The 21,120-nt window shown below is 34.6% G+C and overlaps 1 protein-coding gene and 2 pseudogenes across 1 annotated transcript; all 3 read right to left on the bottom strand.

The window, feature by feature from the left end:
• Nucleotides 1–162: 162 nt before the first annotated feature.
• Nucleotides 163–2,650, bottom strand: LOC106366432. Its single transcript, XM_022705737.2, has 4 exons — nucleotides 2,083–2,650; nucleotides 1,454–1,962; nucleotides 1,135–1,368; nucleotides 163–957 (listed from the first exon to the last, which is right to left on the bottom strand). Exons 2-4 carry the CDS (start codon nucleotides 1,454–1,456, stop codon nucleotides 727–729), a joined length of 468 nt encoding a protein of 155 aa, XP_022561458.1. The 5' UTR covers nucleotides 1,457–1,962; nucleotides 2,083–2,650; the 3' UTR covers nucleotides 163–726.
• A 779-nt stretch (nucleotides 2,651–3,429) lies between these two features.
• On the bottom strand, nucleotides 3,430–6,457 carry LOC106364216 (annotated as a pseudogene).
• A 3,610-nt stretch (nucleotides 6,458–10,067) lies between these two features.
• LOC106362797 lies at nucleotides 10,068–13,569 on the bottom strand (annotated as a pseudogene).
• Between the last annotated feature and the right edge of the window lie 7,551 nt (nucleotides 13,570–21,120).

Raw genomic sequence — 21,120 nt, 5'->3', positions numbered from 1 at the left:
TGTTTACGTAGCTATACGGTCGTAGCCATTTTCGAATCGTAGCAAAATCGTAGCAAATTGATACGACGTTGCTACGAAAAAAACGTGGCAACTTGCTACGTTTTGCTACGAAAAGAAACGTGGCAATTTGCTACGTTTTGCTACGTTATAAATCGTGGCATATTGCTACGTTTTGAGACGACCGTTTCGTGGCAAATTTGCTACGATGTTGCTACGTCCTTTTCGTGGCAACTTACCACGAATTTGCTACGATAATTTCGTCACATATTGCAACGAAATGGGAACAAATTTTTCATTTTATTTGTTTCCTTTTGGTCCGATTTTCCTGGGTTTTGGTTTTGATTCTGAACAATTAAAAAAGAAGTTAGAACAGAAAGAGAATTTATATTACATTAGCTTCCTAAAAGTTCAAAGATCCACAAAACATTCAAAAGATAAACATTCAAACATTCGAAAGGTTCAAAACATGAAACCATAATACATAAACAGCCACATCTAAACCTACAATCCAAGTTCATTACACCACCTATCAAAAGCAGAATTGTTCGTGGTGATGAGATGTTGAGGTTGTGCATCACCTGGAGCTTGAGGCTGATCGTGAGGTGGAGTTAGAGCTTGACTGTGACCGTCAGGTTGAGCTTGACCTTGAGGTGGAGCTGCAGAATGAGAGGGAGAGTGATGCTGAGACTGACTTGCTTGTGCAGCAGAAGCTTGAGGCTGAAGAAGTTACAGAATCATGTTGAGAGTTGACTGAGTTCTAGTTGTGCCTTCATTGAAGTCAGTCTTCAAAGCATGAACATCAGACTTGATTTCCTGTGTGAGAGTCTCCAGGCCAGAAACCTGCGTCTCCATGTTTATCTCTCGGTTGAGTGCAGCAGGGACAGACTCAGAAGGACGCTTGTTCTTGTACTGAAGATTGCCAAGACCATAAATGGTGCCCTTGCGTGTCTGTCCACGCTGAAAAATACAAACACAAGACAGCATTATCACAGAGAACAATCAGTCATAAATATACAGTGACAATCAATCATAAAAATACAGTGATCTTGTTATAAATTCAATACTAAAAGTGGAGAAACATTGGGCTAAAAACAGTAAGAAGGAACAAAGACAATAAGCAGGAGAGATTATTACCTTGATGTATTCTTCGTTTAGGAGAAGGCGCTTTGAAGTTTTTGTGGCAGCCGTTGACTCAGTTTGGCTATCATTAAGAGGAGATCCATCTTGTAGCATCTCTTCAACCGCTTGCTCAACCTCCGGAACCAGTGCCTCTGCTCGTTCGTCAAGGAAGATCCCATCTTTACGGCAGTGAGTCTTCCTCACAAGGTCGGGATATGAAACTGGTCCCTCCAGACCTTCCTCAACAACCTACAACAAAAGGAAGAAGAGAAAGTTAGATAATTAGCAGTTAAAGGAGGGAATAAATGGAAGTAAAAAGAGATGGTAAGCTGACCATGTTCTACGCAATATTTGCAAAGGTGCGTGGTCCTGCACCATGGACGTGCATCTTCAGCCCTGGAGGAGCAGCACAACGAGATTCAGCTGCTGATTGGCTCTTGGCTTTTGCTTCAGCTGTGGACCAATTCACAAGGATCGCTTCCCAGTCAGTCGCACTGACGTAACTTGGCTGCTTGTTCTTTTGTCTTTTCTGGCTGATGCGTCCGCAGATAGTCACTTGAGTCTGAAGCTTCCATTTGAAGTAGATTTCTTCATGAAATGGGTCTTCCCAGTAGTATTGTTGCTACAAAAGAAGAGAACTAATTAGAAGCAAAATATTAAGGAGTAATTAATAATGGAAATGGGAATGGGAATGGAAGTTCACGATCACTTGCAATGAATGAGTGCCACCAACTTGTTATCTTCTCCACTGGAACCTTTAACCAGATTTGCCACGCCCCCCAGAAGTTTCCCTGTCATGTTGCTTTTATAAAATCATGATAGACTTCAGGATCAACTCCGATCCTGCAAAGACAATGAATAAAACATCAGATAAGAACATGTAACAACACCCATTTACTACAACAGTATACCTAACACTTAGCTATTAAGTTCATTAACTACATGGTAAATGATATCACTTACCACAATGCTCCATTGATCTTATCAGGATGGAGGTGTGGCTGATTAATTCGGATTGGAGCACGTAGCAGAGCCTCTTCTGTTCTCGTCGCATAGGTTGGAGGAGGATGAGGAGGAGCAGCAGATGAAGTTGAAGAGCCGACCACTCCAGGAGGTCTTGTTGGTTGAGAAGAAGCATGAGTCCTAGCAGGAGGCATTGAAGCGGCTCTCAATTGGGATCTCACGTTTCTGACATCTGCAGAAAGAGAAACAGAAGAAGCTTTAAGATTGAAAAACTCAAAACCCTAACTTGAAACCGAAATGAAAATACAAAATCAAAAGCCTACTCGAAACCAACAGAAACACCGAACCCCAAATCGAAACCCTAATCAAAACCCAAATCGAAACCCTAATCAAAACCCAAAATCGCAATACAAACTCGAAACTCTAATTGAAATCGCAGAACAAATTGAAATCGAATCCCAGATCGAAACCCTAATTTGAAACCCTAATTTGAAACCCAAATCAAAACCCTGATCAAAACCGAAATCGAAACTCTAATCAAAACCGAAATTGAAACCCTAATCAAATACGCAATGAATCGGCAGAAACAGAGAGATCGAGAGAAATCGAGACCTTACCTTCAAGATTCAAGCCGATAGGGCGAGGACGACGACGGTCGTTGGATGCGTTTGCGGAGGAATTAGGCATGGAAGACGAGAGATCAAGAGAGATCGAGAGAGCTAGAAGAAAGATCGAGGGATTAGAGAGATCGAGAGAGAGAGATGAGATGAAGAGTTGTTGTCTTTAGGAAGAGACGAGAGAGAAGTGAGAGCTCGAAGAGTCGAGACACGGGAGAGAGAGAGAAAAGAAAGGTTTGTCTTTAGGAAATTAGGGAAATTTTGTCTAAGTATGGAAAATGGGTTTGGACTTAAATTTTTAGAGGGAATTAAATTTGGGTTTAGAATTTTAGAGGGAATTAGTTTTGGATTTAGAAATTTAGAGGAATTTGGAGGGAATCGTAATTTTTAAGAATTTTAGAAAATTTTAGGGGTTAATTAGGGTTTAGATAGGGTTTTAGGTAAGGTTTACATTTTGTTAAAATATATATATATATATATATAGGTTTTATAGATAGGGTTTAGATAAGGTTTTCATAAAAAAAAAATTAAGGTTTAATTAGGTTTATAGATAGGGTTTAGATTTTGATTAAAAAATAATTAGGTTTTATAGATAGGGTTTAGATAAGGTTTATAGATAGGGTTTAGATTTTGATAAAAATAATTAGAGTTTATAGATAGGGTTTAGTGTTTTCCGAAAAAATATTAAGATTAAATAAGGTTTATATTGCACATTCATATATCTTACAAACACTAAAAACTTATATTATACATTCATATATTTTACAAAACATTAAGAACTTAATTATATTATACATTCATATATCTTACAAAACATTAAGAACTTAATGGTATTACACATTCATATATCATAAAAACACTAAGAACTTGAATCAGACCCTGAATCAGAATCGGTACATGACGGTTCTAACTCATCTTCAGAAACGTATTCGTCATTGGGAGGAACAACCGGCGTCGAATCATAATCTGAATCATCTTCCACAACATAAGTTTCAAAGCGTAACATTTCACTTGGTGCAACAATCGGCTGTGGCTGACATCAATTGACCTTAACTTGTAGGCATGCATGAACATGTCAGGAAGACTTCCTGAGACAATTGTTATGAAGATTTAGATCCGTAAGAGAACTCATATTAGTCCCTAAACACTGAGGAATTGATCCGTGGAAGTTGTTTTTTGATAGATCTATGATGGCAGGAGAGGATTTTCCACCACATAAAGAACGAGGTATCTCTCCAGTGAAGTTATTGCTCGAAGCAAACATGTAGTTGATAGATGTGTATGGGATGAATATTCTCCCCTGGAAAGCATTTGAACTTAGATCGAATATACGGATCTGACTTCCAGGTACAGCTTTCAAGGATCCATCAAAACCCGATAAAGAGTTGTGAGAAAGATCCAGATCTTGCAGCTCTTGTAGTCTCCATAACCAGTCTGGTAATTGGCCTTTGATGTTGTTGTTGGAAAGGTATAGATACTTTAGATTTCTCTGGTCTCTCAAGAACTCAGGAAACTCAGTGATGTTGCAGCCTGGAAAGTACAAATCCTCGAAATTTGATGAAAAAACTGAATCAGAAGTGATGTTTGCTGTTGAAAGAGGGATGCCCGAAAGATCTAGATGTACTAGCTCTTTGAAAGAAGAGAAGACATTTAAGTCAACTGGACTACTGACTCTGAAATTGTTAGATTTAAAGTAAAGATCTTGTAAATTAGATAACACAGAGACATTCTCGAATCCAATGAGATCACTGAGTTGGTAGTCGTCCAAAGAGAGTCTTGTCAGTGAAGAGATTTGTAACAGAGATGAAGGAACTACTCCTGTAAAAGAATTACCATAAGCATAAAGGACTTCGAGTTTGGAGAGTTGACCAATGTTAGGTGGGAGGGAACCTGTGAACTGGTTGGAAATGAGATTGATAATACGTAGTTTGGTCAAATTGAGTAGTGCAGATGGAAAGTTCCCCGTGAGTTGATTACCGCCAACGGAAAATCTGATCAACTGTTTTAGATTGCCAAATGAAGATCGGACTTCACCAGTGAAATAATTTGATGAAAGACTGAGACGTGAGAGATTAGAAAGTTCACCAAGTGAAAATGGAATCCTCCCAGAGAAATTGGATATTGCAAGCTTCAAAGAAGCTAAATGCTTAAGGTTGCCGATGGAATCAGGTATGATACCTGAAAACGATGTTTCCCAAAGGCTTAAGACTTGCATAGAGTTGTTTCTACGAAAAACAGGAAGATTGCCTCTCAGGTCTGGATTGTAATCCAATATAATGGATTGTAAGTTTGGTATCATGAAAACACTGCTTGGAAACTCTCCAACCAGATAGCAACTCGCAAGATGTAGAGTTCTTAGAGAGGGCATGTATGAAAACTCGTGGGGTATTTCTGAAGATATGTTTACGTAGCTCATATCCAAGGCTCTAAGGTTCCTCAAGTTTTGAGCAAGCAGACGGAGAAACAATGGTGGATTTTCAATGGACAACAAAAAACTTTTATCAGGTGAATAATGAGAAGAAAGATCGAGAGACACCAAATTGGTGAGCTGGAGAATTTCTCTTGGGAGACCTTTCAATGAAGACACAGAGAGGTTTAGTGTTTCTAGCAACATGAGATTATTGAACTTATCTGGGATTGGAGAAAGAGTGAAGTTGGTGTAAGCAAGGTTCAGACTTGTGAGATGTTTCAGGCTAAAAAGACTAGAATTGGATTCTAGCTGACCATGAAGACAGCTGCAACTAAGGTCTAGCCCGATCACCTTCCCTGACTCGGTATCACACGTTACACCGTCCCAATTACAACAGTTGGTACTTCTGTTCTCCCATGATTCCGTCTTCGGATAAGAAGTGACGTTCATCGAGTAATCATCTAATTCATCAGGCTTCTGAATCTTGAACTCCGTCTTGAGCTGAAGAAGGACATCTCTTTGATCCGGATGACACAAGTCTGGTGTAAAAGAATCAAAAAGCACTGACCAAATTTGAAATGGAGAAGAGAAGAACAATGGTACGAAGAAAGAAGCTCATTGGTGATGAATAGTTTGAGCCTATCCAACAACTTACTAGTAGATATGTCTATCTTTATAAGAATATTTTGCATCTCCCTCTCAATAACTTATCATACATTTATGGCCATTCCTTTGTTTATCCTTAATCATACATTTAGGACCTTTCGTTGGGTTCATCGAGATAAACTGATTAAATGGATATGAAAATTAATTTTTGTTTGGTGGTAAAAGTGAGATAAGTTATGAAATATACTTGGCGTACCAACCACGGATCGTCATCATATAAGAATTGTCAAAAGAAGTTTTCCACTGCAATCCAAAAAAAAAGGTTGAATTGTCTATCGGTGCCATTTCTGTAAGCTGTTATATGCATAAAAACATACTTGACATTGCAGTACACTTAACTTAACATTACAGGACCTATGCGCTCCCGGACGAGTCTTCCGCTTATAAGACTTACAATGACAGTTGAATTCCAATTTTTCATCACATCCACTTCAATCCTTTTCAATCCCAATTTTTCATTTCAAACAGACCAAGTCTTGCTGCTCACCAATGGCTCCAACGGCTGTTCCTCTGGGTGAAACCAATATCAGTGTCTTGGCCTATTGAAAGCTCTAATAGGTGCCCATTGAACATGAAAAAGAAGTCTTACAGACTTTACCCAATGTTGATGGAAATGATGTATCTCATAATTTGTGCCAGTTTCTAAACCTTCCTTCTTAAGCATCTCCTGAAGAGCTTCCATTGTCTGTTATTTAGTTTACATCTACGGAAATTGCTAACTATTACGTCCTTGAGATCAGTGTAGGAGATGGATTACATCCCTTCATAAAGCCCATCGAATAACAAGGTCTAGCCCAACAAGCTGCGAACTTACTTGGCTCGGCGAGTAAAGTTGTCAGCTCGGTCTGAGAGTGCTTTTAGCCGACGACCAAGCCGACCAAAAGCACACGGCTCGGAGGAACTCCACCAAGGCCCGTATACTCGGCCTTCTCAAGTTAAGGCCCAAAAGGGGACCGGATCTAGGGCACACAAGGACGGAAAGCCTATAAAAGGAGAGAAAGAAGCAACGAGAAATGGATCGACACTTTACACACACACTGAACGGCTAGATCTAGGGTTTTAGTCATCTCTTTACTCCTAATCGCTTTGTACCTTTTCCGGTTTGCTCTTCGAGCTCCGGCTTGTTCCCTCAATCTCTTGTCACTCTTGTAACCCTTTGATCAGATCTAATAAAACGTCTTTAGTCATCCCATTTTCGGGTTCTTTCAACCTAGTCGACTGAATCACGTACAAACAATCAGGGAGACCATTGAATGCAACGTGATATACTCTTCAAAAAAATTTTACGTGTCGACATATCTTCCTTGCTCTGTTTCGATGAATCAACTAAAGAAGAATCCCTTGAATTCTCAAGTAGCTCAAGAATCTATTGAACAAATATCAGGAAATAGCATATACCTTGACCGTACAAAAAGAAAAAAGAGGAAATGCCAACAAGGCATGCAACATGTCCTTCAGGTTTCTCATCGTACAAGAAAAAGACCAAATCTTTGCAATATGAATTCAACAAAAGGATGTATGTTGGAACTTACATATAAAACAAACGGAAGTAATCATACACATCCCTCAACAAAAATCGTTAACCAAAACTCAAAATTAGTATTACATGTTTACAGGGACATGCAAAGAAAAACACATTTATTTTACACAGAATAAACATGAAACATAAATAGTTACCCCCAGAAAAAAGAGCCAAGCACTTGTCCTCTGATCAAGAGGCCTTGACAAACTTCTATTTATGGTAATTCATCTTGATATATCTATTCTATTAAAAGAGAATCATTCTGAAAAAATCTATTTATACAAGTTGTTTGAACTCTTTTATTTAAGTAACAATTATTTGGTCCTACCATCTATTAATCAACTAACAAAATATAACCGTATGGTTACCTACCATATATTTGACAGACCAAACATGTTCCACAATATTATAGAACACAATATATTTTATACCCAAGACACTATACACTATATAATCAAACACATTGAGTTTTGCGATACATGGTCATGTTTCATGACAGTTATATGTACTATAATGTACTATAATCATATCACGTATTGTATCATCTTCAATCAATCTAAGATTCCAAAATATTATTGTTTAAATCGTTATATACCAAGTCCTTCTTTATTAGTCCATTCTCATCTATCAAAGATAAAATCTGTTTTTTTAAATCGGATCAAGTTTATAATTACCACGTTTTCCTAACTATTGTGATAATATTGTAAAATATAAGTTATTAATTTGCTAGCATAAATTTCTCTAACCTACTTTAACTGAATAGATTTTCGAAACAATCTTTTTGATACGATTTTAAATACATAAAAACCAAAATCTTAGAAAAATTGATCTACAAGTTTCGTATTAACTGGATAAACATTATCGTTTGAAAATTATATTCCAGTAATATTCCTTATTCCTTCAACTAAAAAATCATATCAGATCTTCTTTAACTTCAACCCTAATTATACGTACCCTACAAACACGGCGACCCCTCCTATTATAAATGGTTGCTCGTGGTTAACCCCTAAGTTCATGAAACATATCGATGCAAAACAATGGCAAACAATATGCAGCTGTCTTTCTTGAACGATCTCAAACCTCACAAAACTGCTTGGCGCATTCAAGTGAAAATCCTCCACTCATGGAGATTCTTCATGAAAGGTGTTGGTGAATCTATGGAACTTATCCTAAGTGATGCACACATCAGAAGATCATGTAATAAGTGACCATAGAAATGAATATTTTTATGTACAGAAAAAAAAATTATCACAACTTTACATGTTTTGTCGGACTTCACTTCAGATCTTCTTCGAACACATCAGAAACTATTTAAATCTGGCCGATTTGTTGTTAAAAGTGATCGGAAACAACATGCAGACAAAACCTACAAGTGATCTGCTGATTTTACAAACGTACAAATTTAAAATTGAACAGTCTATCGATGAAAAAAGAATAAATAAGGAATAGAAGATCAACCTGTGTAGCTCGATAGGGACGATTCCAATCCGAACACAATGAAAATTTATCCCATCGGAGAGAATTGTATTTTTTTTTATTGTCTATTTGCTACTTGACAAAAAGGAAGGTTATCCTCTCAAGTCGGCACAACTTTATACGTGATGGGCTTGGGTCGAATTTTAACATTACAAACCACCACCAGAACTATCTAAATGCAAAACGTGTTGGGCTTAAAAATATCTATAGAAAACAATTAGTTAATAAATATATAAAACCAAAAGCCCATCTATAATAACTCTAATGAGATATATATCTACAAAATAAAACATCTAACAATATTTTGTTTTTAAAATTTTATATTCGTTATCAAAAATAAATAATATTTTATTTTAATGGTTTAATATTGATAGTTAATATACAGGAAAATTATTTGTAATTGGAATCAATTGTTGCTATATAAATTTATTTAGGTTTACTAATATGTTTAAAACTAACTATACAAAATTTATTTTCAAATTAAAACACATCCAAAAAACACATTAGCTTGACTCCCATATATACCAATATTGTTTATTTCAATACTTTATTTTCAAGCTTTCCTTCTTAATCGATATTCCATACCAATGATTATGCTCATACACATCATCATATAAAACTTCATTTAAAACAATATTTTAACGAAAACAAACCCGCGCTTTCTAAGCGCGGGTCAAAAACTAGTATAATACTTAAAACTTGATATATCACTATTGTTCTTTCTGGCAATACATAAAAACCCCTGTTCGAAAACGCGGCCGCCGCGGGCGACTATCCGGCAATTAAACGGTCGGCGGTCTTTGAGCGCGGCGATTTGGCTGTATACGGAAGATTAGGCGGTGTGGTACAAAAAGTTGAGTTTTTTTTGTTCATCTGAAGTCGAGAATCAGCTATGAGGGTTATATGTGATAGATCTAAAAGATTAAAGTGCAAAACTGCAGTTAAAACCCAAAAGATTTAAAGATTATGCAAAAAAAAAAACTATGGTGGCTGCAAAAAATTGTTTCAGAAACCCCAAAGCCCGAAAAATGTTTTGAGGAGAACGATGAGTTATTTACATAAATGCCACTCATTAAAAAAAACGAAAATGGTAAAACTGAGACTCTAGAGGGTCGAACCCAGATTGGAAAGAAGTCAAACAATATCTTAACCACCAGACCAAACATACTTTTCGTATTTTAGATACATAATATAATATATCAACTGAAAACAAATCGCCGATTAATTCCCGCTTACTCCCCGGTTTTTTCATTAGGCGCTAGGCCCGGTCCGAGCGCCCGACTAACGCGTAGCATAGTTTCGAACAGAGATAAAAACATACAATATTTTTATGGAACATAATAACAATGCTTAATTCGGAGAGTGATATCGATGAGCTAACGAGTGCCCCGTTTCTTGTTTCTGCCAAAAGTCTTGATAAACCACTCATGCTTGTATGAAACCACTATGTATCCGATGGTAAATCCAAATACAACTCCAGGTGCAAAGCCTAACCCTGCTGCTACCCAACAGAAACTTTCCTCCTTTTCTTCTTTTTCTTTTGATGACACTGGAGATTCAGATTCTGTTGAAGTTGGTTCTCTACAAATATCCTCAAGGGAAGGACCAAAGAGTCCAGGGTTTCCCTCGTAGGAAGAGCAGGTTTGCCGCTGGAACTGTGTACCTTGTGGTATTGAACCTACGAGCTGATTATGTGAAACATTTATCCACTCAAGAGAAGAGAGGTCCCCGAGGGATCTCACCAGAAAGCTTGTTTTGGGATATGTCCAATGATTCCAGCGCCGTAATGTTTGCCAAAGACGATGGGATGTGTCCTGTGAAAGCGTTGCTTGACAGATTGAGAACATGGAGTTCCTTTAACAGACCGATGGATTCAGGGATTTCTCCATGGATTCTGTTTCCAGAGAAATCAATGGCTGTGTAGACTGTCAGGATACGGTCCATCACCATTGATACTCCTTTATTCATAAAGACAACAGAGATGTAGTATCTATAGTCTTCAGAATCCCCGATGTAGTTTGGACTATAGACGTATCTTCATTCAAGGATATTGCAGTCCAGTTGAGGAAGTAATCAGATGGTAAGGTACCAAGGAACTCATTATGTGATACATCAATGATTTTGAGCTGGGGAAATCCGAACCAGACCCCATCTGAGTGATGCAACATGCCATGAAACTTGTTGGATCGGAGGACAAGAACTTGTAGCTTCTGCAAGGAATTCAACTGGAACGGAAATGTGTCATTGATTTCGTTGCTCTCCACGTTTAGAACTTCCAGAGAAGAACAAGCAGTAAGAGATGCAGGAAGTTTTCCCACCAATCGGTTGTGGCTGACATCAATGGAGCTTAACTCGTAGGCATGCATGAACATGTCGGGAAGACTTCCGCTGAGGCTATTGTTACGAAGATTTAGATCCACAAGAGAACTCATGTGACTCCCTAAACACTGAGGAATTGAGCCATGGAAGTTGTTGTTGGATAGATCTATGATGGTAGGAGAGGTATGTCCACCACATAAAGAACGAGGTATCTCTCCAGTTAAGTTATTGCTCGAAGCAAACAAGCAGACTATACATGTGTATGGGATAAATATTCTCCCCTGGAAAGCATTCGACCTTAGATCTAAGATCTCCATATGATTTCCTGGTACATCTTTCAAGGATCCATCAAAACCGCTTAGGGAGTTGTGAGAAAGATCCAGAACTTGCAACTCTTGTACTCTCCATAACCAGTCTGGTACTTGGCCTTTGATGTTGTTTTTCGAAAGGTCTAGAGAATGTAGATTTCTCTGGTCTTTTATGAACTCAGGAAACTCAGTGATGTTGCAGCCTGACAAGTTTAAATCCTCAAAATTTGATGAAAAATCGGAATCAGAAGTGATATGTTTGCTGTTGAAAGAGGGATGCCCGAAAGATCTAGAAATACTAGCTGTTTGAGAGAAGAGAAGACATTTAAGTCAACTGGACTACTGACTCTGAAATTGTTAGATTTAAAGTAAAGATCTTTTAAATTAGATAACAGAGAGACATTCTCGAATCCAACAAGATCACTGAGTTGGTAGTCGTCCCAAGCGAGACTTCTCAGTGAAGAGATTTGTAACAGGGATGAAGAAACTGCTCCTGTAAAAAAAATTACCATAGGCAGAAAGGACTTCCAGTTTGGAGAGTTGGCCAATGTTAGGTGGGAGGAAACCTGTGAACTGGTTGTAACAGAGACTGATAAAACGTAGTTTGGTCAAATTGAGTAGTGCAGATGGAAAGCTCCCGATGAGCTGATTATAGCCAACGTCAAAGCTGATCAACTGTTTTAGATTGCCAATTAAAGATGGAACTTCACCAGTGAAATGATTTCGATAAAGACTGAGACGTGAGAGATTAGAAAGTTCACCAAGTGAAGATGGAATCCTCCCAGAGAAATTGGATATTGCAAGGGTCAAAGAAGCTAAATGCTTAAGGTTGCCGATGGAATCAGGTATGGTATGATACCTGAAAATGATGTTTTCCAAAGGCTTAAGACTTGCATAGAGTTGTTTCTATGAAAAACAGGAAGGCTGCCTCTCAGGTCTGGATTGCGTTCCAAATATAATGGACTGTAAGTTTGGTATCAGGAAAACACTGTTTGGAAATTCTCCAACCAGATAACAATTCTCAAGATGTAGAGATCTTAGAGACTGCATGTATGAAAACTCATGGGGGATTTCTGAAGAAATGTTTACTTAGCTCATATCCAAGTCTCCGAGGTTCCTCAGGTTTCGAGCAAGTAGACAGAGAAACAATGGTGGATTTTTAATGGACAACAACAAACTTGAAGGAGGGGAATAAATAGAAACGTAAGAAGATAGATCGAGAGACACCAAACTGGTGAGCTGGAGAATTTCTTTTGGAATATGACCTTTCAGTGAAGAGCCAAAGAGGTTTAGTGTTTCTAACAACATGAGATTACTGAACTTAGCTGGGATCGGAGAAAAAGTGAAGTTGTTGAAAGCAAGGTTCAGAATTGTGAGATGTTTCAGGCTTGTGAGATGTTTCAGGCTAAAAAGACTAGAATTGGGTTCTAGCTGACCATGAAGACAGCTGCAACTAAGTTCTAGCCCGATCACCTTCCCTGACTCGGTATTGCACATTACACCATCCCAGTTACAACAGTCGGTGCTGTTGTTCCCCCATGATTCCGTCTTCGGGTAAGAAGTGACGTTCATCGAGTAATCATCTAATTCATCCGGTTTCTGAATCTTGAACTCCGTTTTGAGCTGAAGAAGGACATCTCTTTGATCCGGATGACACATGTCAGGTGTAAGAGAAGCAAAAGTGTTGAATACATTTGAAATGGAAAAGAGAAGAAGAACAATGGTACGAAGAAAGAAGCTGAATGATGATGAATAGTTACCCGGACGACCTAGCTCAACTGGTAACACCTCAGACTCCGGTCTGAGAGATCACGAGTTCGAGTCTCGGGCGGGGAGGAGTGTCCAGGGCCGTAATGGTACAGACGCAGACTGGCTCCGGGTCTAGGAGGGGATTAGGGCCGAAGGCCCGAACCCCGCCTGATAAACAAAAAAAAAAAAAAAAAAAAAAAAAAAAAAAGCTTAATGTATGTCTCTCTATATAATAATGTTCTGTATCTCTCTCTTTCAACAAATAGTCATACAGTTGGCCTTGTGTTTGTTTATTATTTAACACCATTCGTTGGTTCATCCAGATAAACGTTGAGAACGTTCGGATGGATATGAAAATTACTGTTCATTAATGGTGACAATGAGATAAGTTTTGAGAATAGATCATCAAATAAGTTAAAAAAAAAAAAAAATTGGCTAAAATTTTCAAAATTGGCTAACTGAATCAGATTAGACCATTTGTATAGAAAAAATCCAGTGAAAATTAGAGAATGTCGAAAAGCCTTTATCTAAATGTACGATTTTGTTGTAAATGAGCAAATAAACACAAGTTCAATGCAACTTTGTAATTATTCTGCAATTTTCTGTCAAAATTTAAAACACTTTTAACCAAAATTGTAAACTATATCTTCCACCAAAATTATAAAATTACATTTTTCGTCAAAACTTTAAAATCATATTTTTAACTAAATTTACTAAATGATTATTTTTAACTAAAACCAAAAAACATATTTTCACTAAAACCCCAAAATCACAATTTCCTCTAAAAGCTACAATATCACATTGTTTTTCTCCCAGATCCATAAAATCATATCCTCTTTTTTCAAATCTGTAAAATAACAATTTATTTAAAACCACAAAAAAATATTTTTACCAAGGACGCACATATTTTTCGATAAACAACAAAATTGTTTAATTCTCTAACATGTACAAAACTACATTTTTACTAAATCTAGAAAATCACATTTATCACCAAAACTTCAAAACCATATTTTTCATCAAACCCGTAAAATTTATATTTTCTTACCAAATCGACAAATACATATTAGTTAAACCCGCAAAATCACATTTTTTGCTAAGGTCAAGAAATCATATTTTCTTAAAAATTATAGATTACACTATCTCCAAAATTTCAAAATCACATTTTTCATCAAAAATGCAAAATGACATTTTCAAAACCGCAAGATAACATTTTCTCACCAAAAAGTGAAAAATCATTTTTTCATCAGTTCGTAAGTCAAAATTTATTGTTAAAATCACAAAGTCACATTTTTATAAAAACTACAAAATAAAAATTTTAAAATAAACTTTTTTTTCAACATGTTGATTATATTTACAACGAAATTTTGTAATATATTTGGCGTACCAATTACGGACCGTCACCATAGATCTTTGGCGTTGATTGTTTGTCAAAAAGAACTTTTCCACTTAAGAATTGTCAAAAAAGAAGATTCCACTTTGAATTGTCTATCGGTCCCAATTTTGATAGCTTTGTACGCATAAAAACATACTTGACTTTGCGCTGCACTTAACATTGCAAGACTAACAATGAAATCAGTCTACGCAAAGAGAAAAGATAGAGCATATATTCCATTTTACTGTAACCTACCATAGTAATATTGGTAAAAAAAACTTGAAAGAACAATAATATGCTTTGATGAAATTTATTTTTTGACTAGTCACAGCGTGCTTCTTCGGATTGTGTTTCAGACAATAATTTTTTTTTCTTGTGGAAAGAAAGGAACAACCGGCGTGATGGAGCTTGGCTTTCGGTCAATGTAACAACTCGAGTCTCGAGTCATTGACAAATCAGTGCGTAACCACATCTCATCACTCAGATACAGGGAATCACAGGCTAGAGGAACTGTTCAGACGTTGGTTTGAAGTTTTTACCATGTGATCCTTCGTCTACACGAGACAGTTCTTTACATACTTGGAATTTTTTTTTTGAACATTAGATTATACATCCTTCTGTAAATGTCTACTCAAATTAGATCAATATATTTGAAACTTCAGTAAAAACTCATTTAAGTTTAATTTATATTTTTGTTATTTGGTCGTCATCAATTTTAAATTTATAAGTAGTATACTAGTTATTGTTATTTTGGATTTTTGAGTTTTTTTTGTTGTAATTTGGATTTTAAAATATTTTTAGATAACATAAAGAGTACTCAAATCTGAACCGAACCTTAATTAAACATGTGACACTACAAAAAAAAGACTAGTTTACATCATTTATTTTATATATTTGCATTAGTTATAAATGATGTAAAAAACTTTTACATCAGTTAAATAAATGACTCTGAAAGTGGTGATGCAAATAATTTACATCATTTTATTCAAAACTAATGCAATAAAATTATATATTTACATCAATTATTTTAAATGATTTTAAAATGTATCATTTGTAACAAAATGATGTTAACTTTAAGATCAGTTATGCGAAATGATTTTAGTATTAGTGTCAATTAGAAAAACTGATTTGAATTGTTAAATCATTTATTATAAACTGATGTAACAGTAACATCAATTCTTAGAAATGATATTAGTAATTGTATCATTTATAACAAGCGATTTTAAATAATATATCATTTTAAAAAATTGATGTTAACCTTAAATCATTTTTTAAAAAGTGATTTTAATAATTATATCATTTAAAGCAAGTGATTTAAAGTATTATTATCATTTTACGTATTGATGTTAAATTTATATCAGTTTTAAGAAGTAATTTTTATAATTGTATCATTTACAATTTAGTGATTTAAATTTCTATCATCATTTGTATATAATTGATGCTAAATCTATATCAGTTTTCATAAATGATTATAATATATTTCACTTATATATAAATGATACAAATATTATTTTTATTTACATATTTATGATTTATATTAATATTAATATAAACGATTTTTTTGTTTTGTTAATAAATTTAAAATATATATAAAAATGCAGGAAAATTAATTAAATGAATAAAACCTGATTTAGATAATAAATAAAGTATTATAAATCAAATCAACTAATCCATCATGCAAATTCATAAAATAAAATAAATTGAAAGTTGCTGAAAATTTTATTAAACTAATGTTGATGAAGATCACTGCCATTGCTTCCAACGTCTGAGTCTTAGTCTCTAACAGCATCATCACTCCGTTCCTGAAATAGAATTATACAACAAATCAGTTAATTTTTGAATAATTATTGATTATAAAACTAAAATTAATTATAATTTACCTGATTTGGATTTGGTGGAACTGGTACGTTGGTAAAAGCTGGGTTTGGTATGTTAGCAAAAGCTAATGCAAAACTTGAAGCCCATACTCTTGCCTAAATAATTAGTTCAGCATATATTAGTTTACATATCAAAAGTATAAAAATACAATTAACTTATAAACAATATTATTACATGTTCACCAGTTGAAGTATCAATTACTTGTTGGATGAATGTAGTCATTCCCTTGACTTGATCTGATATAAAGTCATAACAGTATGATCTTGTAATTTATCAAGCTCATTTATATCAAGGACTTTTGCAGATATATCTCTAAAAATTTGGCAAAGCTCGACAATGGCTGATGACACATCTGTAGGGAGCAGATTCCGAATTGCGACTGATAATAAATCTCTCATTATCACGTGACAGTCATTGCTTTTAAACCTGATAGCTTTCGACTGTTAACATCAACACAACTTGACAAGTTAGAAGCATAACCATCTGGCAGTTTAACATTATTTAAGACACTTAAGAAAATGTATTTCCCATGATTGTTAAGAGAAAAACATGCAGCTTGATATTTCTCATTATCATCAGGCCACAAGTCAGAACGTATATTTAGCTCAAGAAGATCTTTTATGGCATTCAGATTATCTTTCGATTTTGTTTTGTCATCCAACAATGTGTAGACTAAATTATCAAACACATTCTTCTCTATATGCATGACATCCAAGTTATGTCGTTATGTCGCAGAATTGTAAATTCCCAATAAGGCAGCTCAAAAAATATGTTTTTTTTCTTCCACTGCTGAGTACTAGATCTTCCGGCATCACTTTTGTCTCTCTTTCTTCCAACTACCACAGACTTATCTTTTTTACCAAGAGTAACATTAACTTGCTCTAATTGATGAATAATTGTGGAACCTGTCAATGTGGCTGGTGGAGATCTGGTTTCTAATTTTTCATCAAAATGTGCTCGATTGTCGAAAGCCATAATCTAGAGGAAGAAAACGACGATGACCAATAAAACAATTTTTTTCCATGTCGTAAACGTTGTCTGATTCCATCAAAGTTACAGGTTGGGCAAGCTGATGCTGTATACGTATTCCAACCGACAAATTTCCTAAACCCGGAAAATCGCTTATTGTCCACATGATGGCTGCTCGCATGTCAAATGTTTGTTTTGTGGAAGCATCTAGCGTTTCAATACCATCAGACCATAGCTATTTCAGATCTTTGATAAGTGGCTGCAATTAAACATCAATATCATTACCAGGCATGTGTTTTCCGGGGATAACCATCGAGAGAATCAATGACGTCTGCTTTATTGACATCCACGGTGGAAAGTTATAAGGAAATAATATCACTGGCCAGATGCTATAACTACTACTCATTGTACCAAATGGGTTAAAACCATCAGTCGCCAACCCTAGTCTGACATTTCTTGGATCAGATGCAAAGTCATGATATTTCTTATCAAATTCCTTCCAAGCCCTTCCGTCTCTTGGATGTCGTAGTTTACCATCATTGTTAGTAGCAGATCCATGCCATCTCATGTGGGCAGCAGTTTTTGATGACATAAATAAACGCTGTAACCATGGCTTCAGGGGAAAGTAATGCAAAACTTTTGAAGGAGATCTCTTCTTCTTTTTTCCTGATCCAGATACTTCTGTGCTCTTTGTATCTTTCCAACGAGAGGCCTCACAGACTTTACAAACTTCCCTTTCTGCATCAGCTTCCCAATATAACATACAATCGTTTGGACATGCATGAATTGATCATAAGTCATTCCTAATTTGCAAATAACCTTTTTCATGTCATTAAATGAATCTGGCAATTTGGCATGTGAAAATGCTTCTTTCATAAAATTAAGCACCATGGATATCCCCTTGTCACTAATCCCACACATACATTTTATATGGTATAATTTCAGTATAAAGGACAACCTCGTGAATTTATCGCATCCAGGATATAGCTCTTGATTGTAATCAGCAAACATCTCATCAAAACCGTCTCCTTTTTTAGAATTTCCACTTGAAGCTGATGGTCTATCAGTGTCCATAGGTTGCCCAGATGACCCTTCTTCATGTTCCTCATTCATATTTGCACTAATATCTGGAAAAATATAGTCCAAGAGGTTGAAAGTTGAATCTAGTTCAACATGAGCACTATCAGAAGGTACTCTTGCATTTCCTGTGACACACATATCTTCTCCGTGTACTATCCAACTTGTGTAAGAACTTAAAAGGCCATGACAAATCAAATCACCTTCGATATCTTCCCTTGTCTTAGATTTGGCTAGAGAACAACGAGTACATGGACATTTTACCATGGGTGCATTAGATTTACCAAATGCAAAATCCAAAAAATTTTCCACTCCTAATCTGTAATCTTGCGATAAACGTGGTTTGTTTATCCATGATTTATCCATTAGAACCTGAAAAAAAAACAGATTTTCACAATTAGTAGACTTTTAGAAATTCACGACAAACAACTGAACTTCAAAACCCAACAAACTTCATATCAGTAAGTAATGGGAGAACAGTATAAATAAATTACCTCAATTGTATGCAACGTCTGATTTTCTGAGATGCTCAGTATTGAGTTTTGAAACCAAAAGATAAAACTATCTTTTGCCAGAGAAAGAGATATATATTAAGACTCTTTTAATTGTTAAGAGGAAAAAAAAACAAGATTGATTAAAATTTACAAGAAACTTACTTTCTTTTGTTATTCAAACTTTTTTTCAGAAGCTAATGGAAGGTGATGACGCTGTGATCGTGAATGACTTTAACGTAACGAAGCAAACTTTTTTCTGATTAGGAGAGGACGCCAAAAATTATATATATATATATATATATATTTATTTTATTTTTTGTATATTCTATACTTTCTTAAAGATAAATATCAACTTAAATCTCTTATTATCTTTCTACTATAAAATATTTGTCAAATTATATCAACATAAAATATAATTATGATAAAAAGTAATATATCCATAAATATGTGATGAAAATTAGTTTTTTAATATCAAATATTTTAACTGATACAAATTAAGTATCATTTATATTTAATTGATGTAAAAGAAAGAGATAGTTACATCATTTTCTTATAGTTGAAGTTAATACTAATAATTATTTTTTCGAAAAAAATATATATAATTAGAATCACTTTTTAATTGATGTAAAATTTGTAACATTTGCATAAATGATTTTAATCCAGAATAAATTTACATCATCTATATAAATGATATAACTTAATAATTTAGCATCAGTTTTATTAAAGTGACGCTAATCAAGATGAATTATATCAGTTAGTCAAAGTGATGTTAAATTTGTTAAAAATGACATCAGTTGTTATAACTGATGCTAATATCATTTACAAATAAATGACTGAAAACTGTATCATTTAATTTTGTGATACAATTTAAGCGATACAATTCACATCTTTTTTTGTAGTGTGATCTCTTATGTATAAACATTTGCTGACAAAAACAAATAATTCTAATTTTCAGTTTTTAGTTAAGAAAATAGTTTTGATATATTGTGTGTTTATTTATATAAATAAAAGTTAATTTGTGAATAATATCAATATAGTAAACTTATTTATGCATCCAAATCAAATAAACCAAATCTCTCTTTTATAGAATACAACAAAATGATAAATTTTGATATAAGAAAAGTTTAAAAAATATTTTACTAGAAAATAATTCAGAAGAAATTGTTTAAAATACACTAATCAGGCTACCACTTCTCAAAAATATACTTAATCAAACAATACTTTAATTTTGGATTTAGGATTTAGTGATTATTGTTTGGGGTTTAGTATTTAGGAATGATGTTGGTTTATAAACTTCTATAAATGTCTTATAAATTATTCTTAAACATTTATAAATGACTTAAGAGAGTTAATTTAATATTTTATATCACAAATTGTAAGCATTTATGAAAATGATTATCATTTAAGAGTAAATTTGTGGTATCCAAAAATTAAAATTCCCCCCTAATTCATTTGAAACAGTGAGAGTGAATAAAAATCTAAATAATTCCATCAACCAATTAGAATTTAACAGCTATATTATCTTATATTTATTTTTCAAAAAAAAAACAAAATATCAGACATTCACTCTTTTTCTACTTGTGTGGATTATACCGATTCAATTTTATTGGTCAATATCTTTAATGTGGGTCTTACTTTTTAATTTTCAACTAGTGGGAAAATGGTTTTTTCATACCTGATAAATTTCTAAAAATTCTAAACATATCTAGACTCTCATGTTCGTTGACCACATACATAAACTCGATATTACAGTTTTACCGTACCCCAACTTCAGTTAACCGATGTAAACCAACTTGACCGCGAATCTGTGAGTCCACCGTTAATTATATCAGATGGCAAAACGAGGTCATCTGTTTTTTTAAAAAATAAAATGAAAGCGTAAATACGACATCGTTTTGCCTATAAAATCATTTAGGAGGTGTTATTGGTTTATATATTTTGATTGATTTGGAAATCTATATAGTATTTATAAATCTAAGTAAAATATGCAAATCCGGAGGTTTTTCCTCGGATTTGAGTCTTTGTATTTTTAACTAAAAAATCCAAACAAATCCATTCAAATCCATTATAAAATCAAATATATTAGTAAATCCGTACGATTGAATAACACTTGATTTGATACAGAATTTATGAATCATTAAACCAATAACACATGATTTTAATACAGATTTGAAAATCATA

This window comes from Brassica napus, chromosome C9 (assembly GCF_020379485.1).
Source record: "Brassica napus cultivar Da-Ae chromosome C9, Da-Ae, whole genome shotgun sequence".
Taxonomy (NCBI): domain Eukaryota; kingdom Viridiplantae; phylum Streptophyta; class Magnoliopsida; order Brassicales; family Brassicaceae; genus Brassica; species Brassica napus.
The sequence above is the reverse complement of the archived record's forward strand: the minus strand, read 5'-3'. Positions and strand labels throughout refer to the sequence as shown.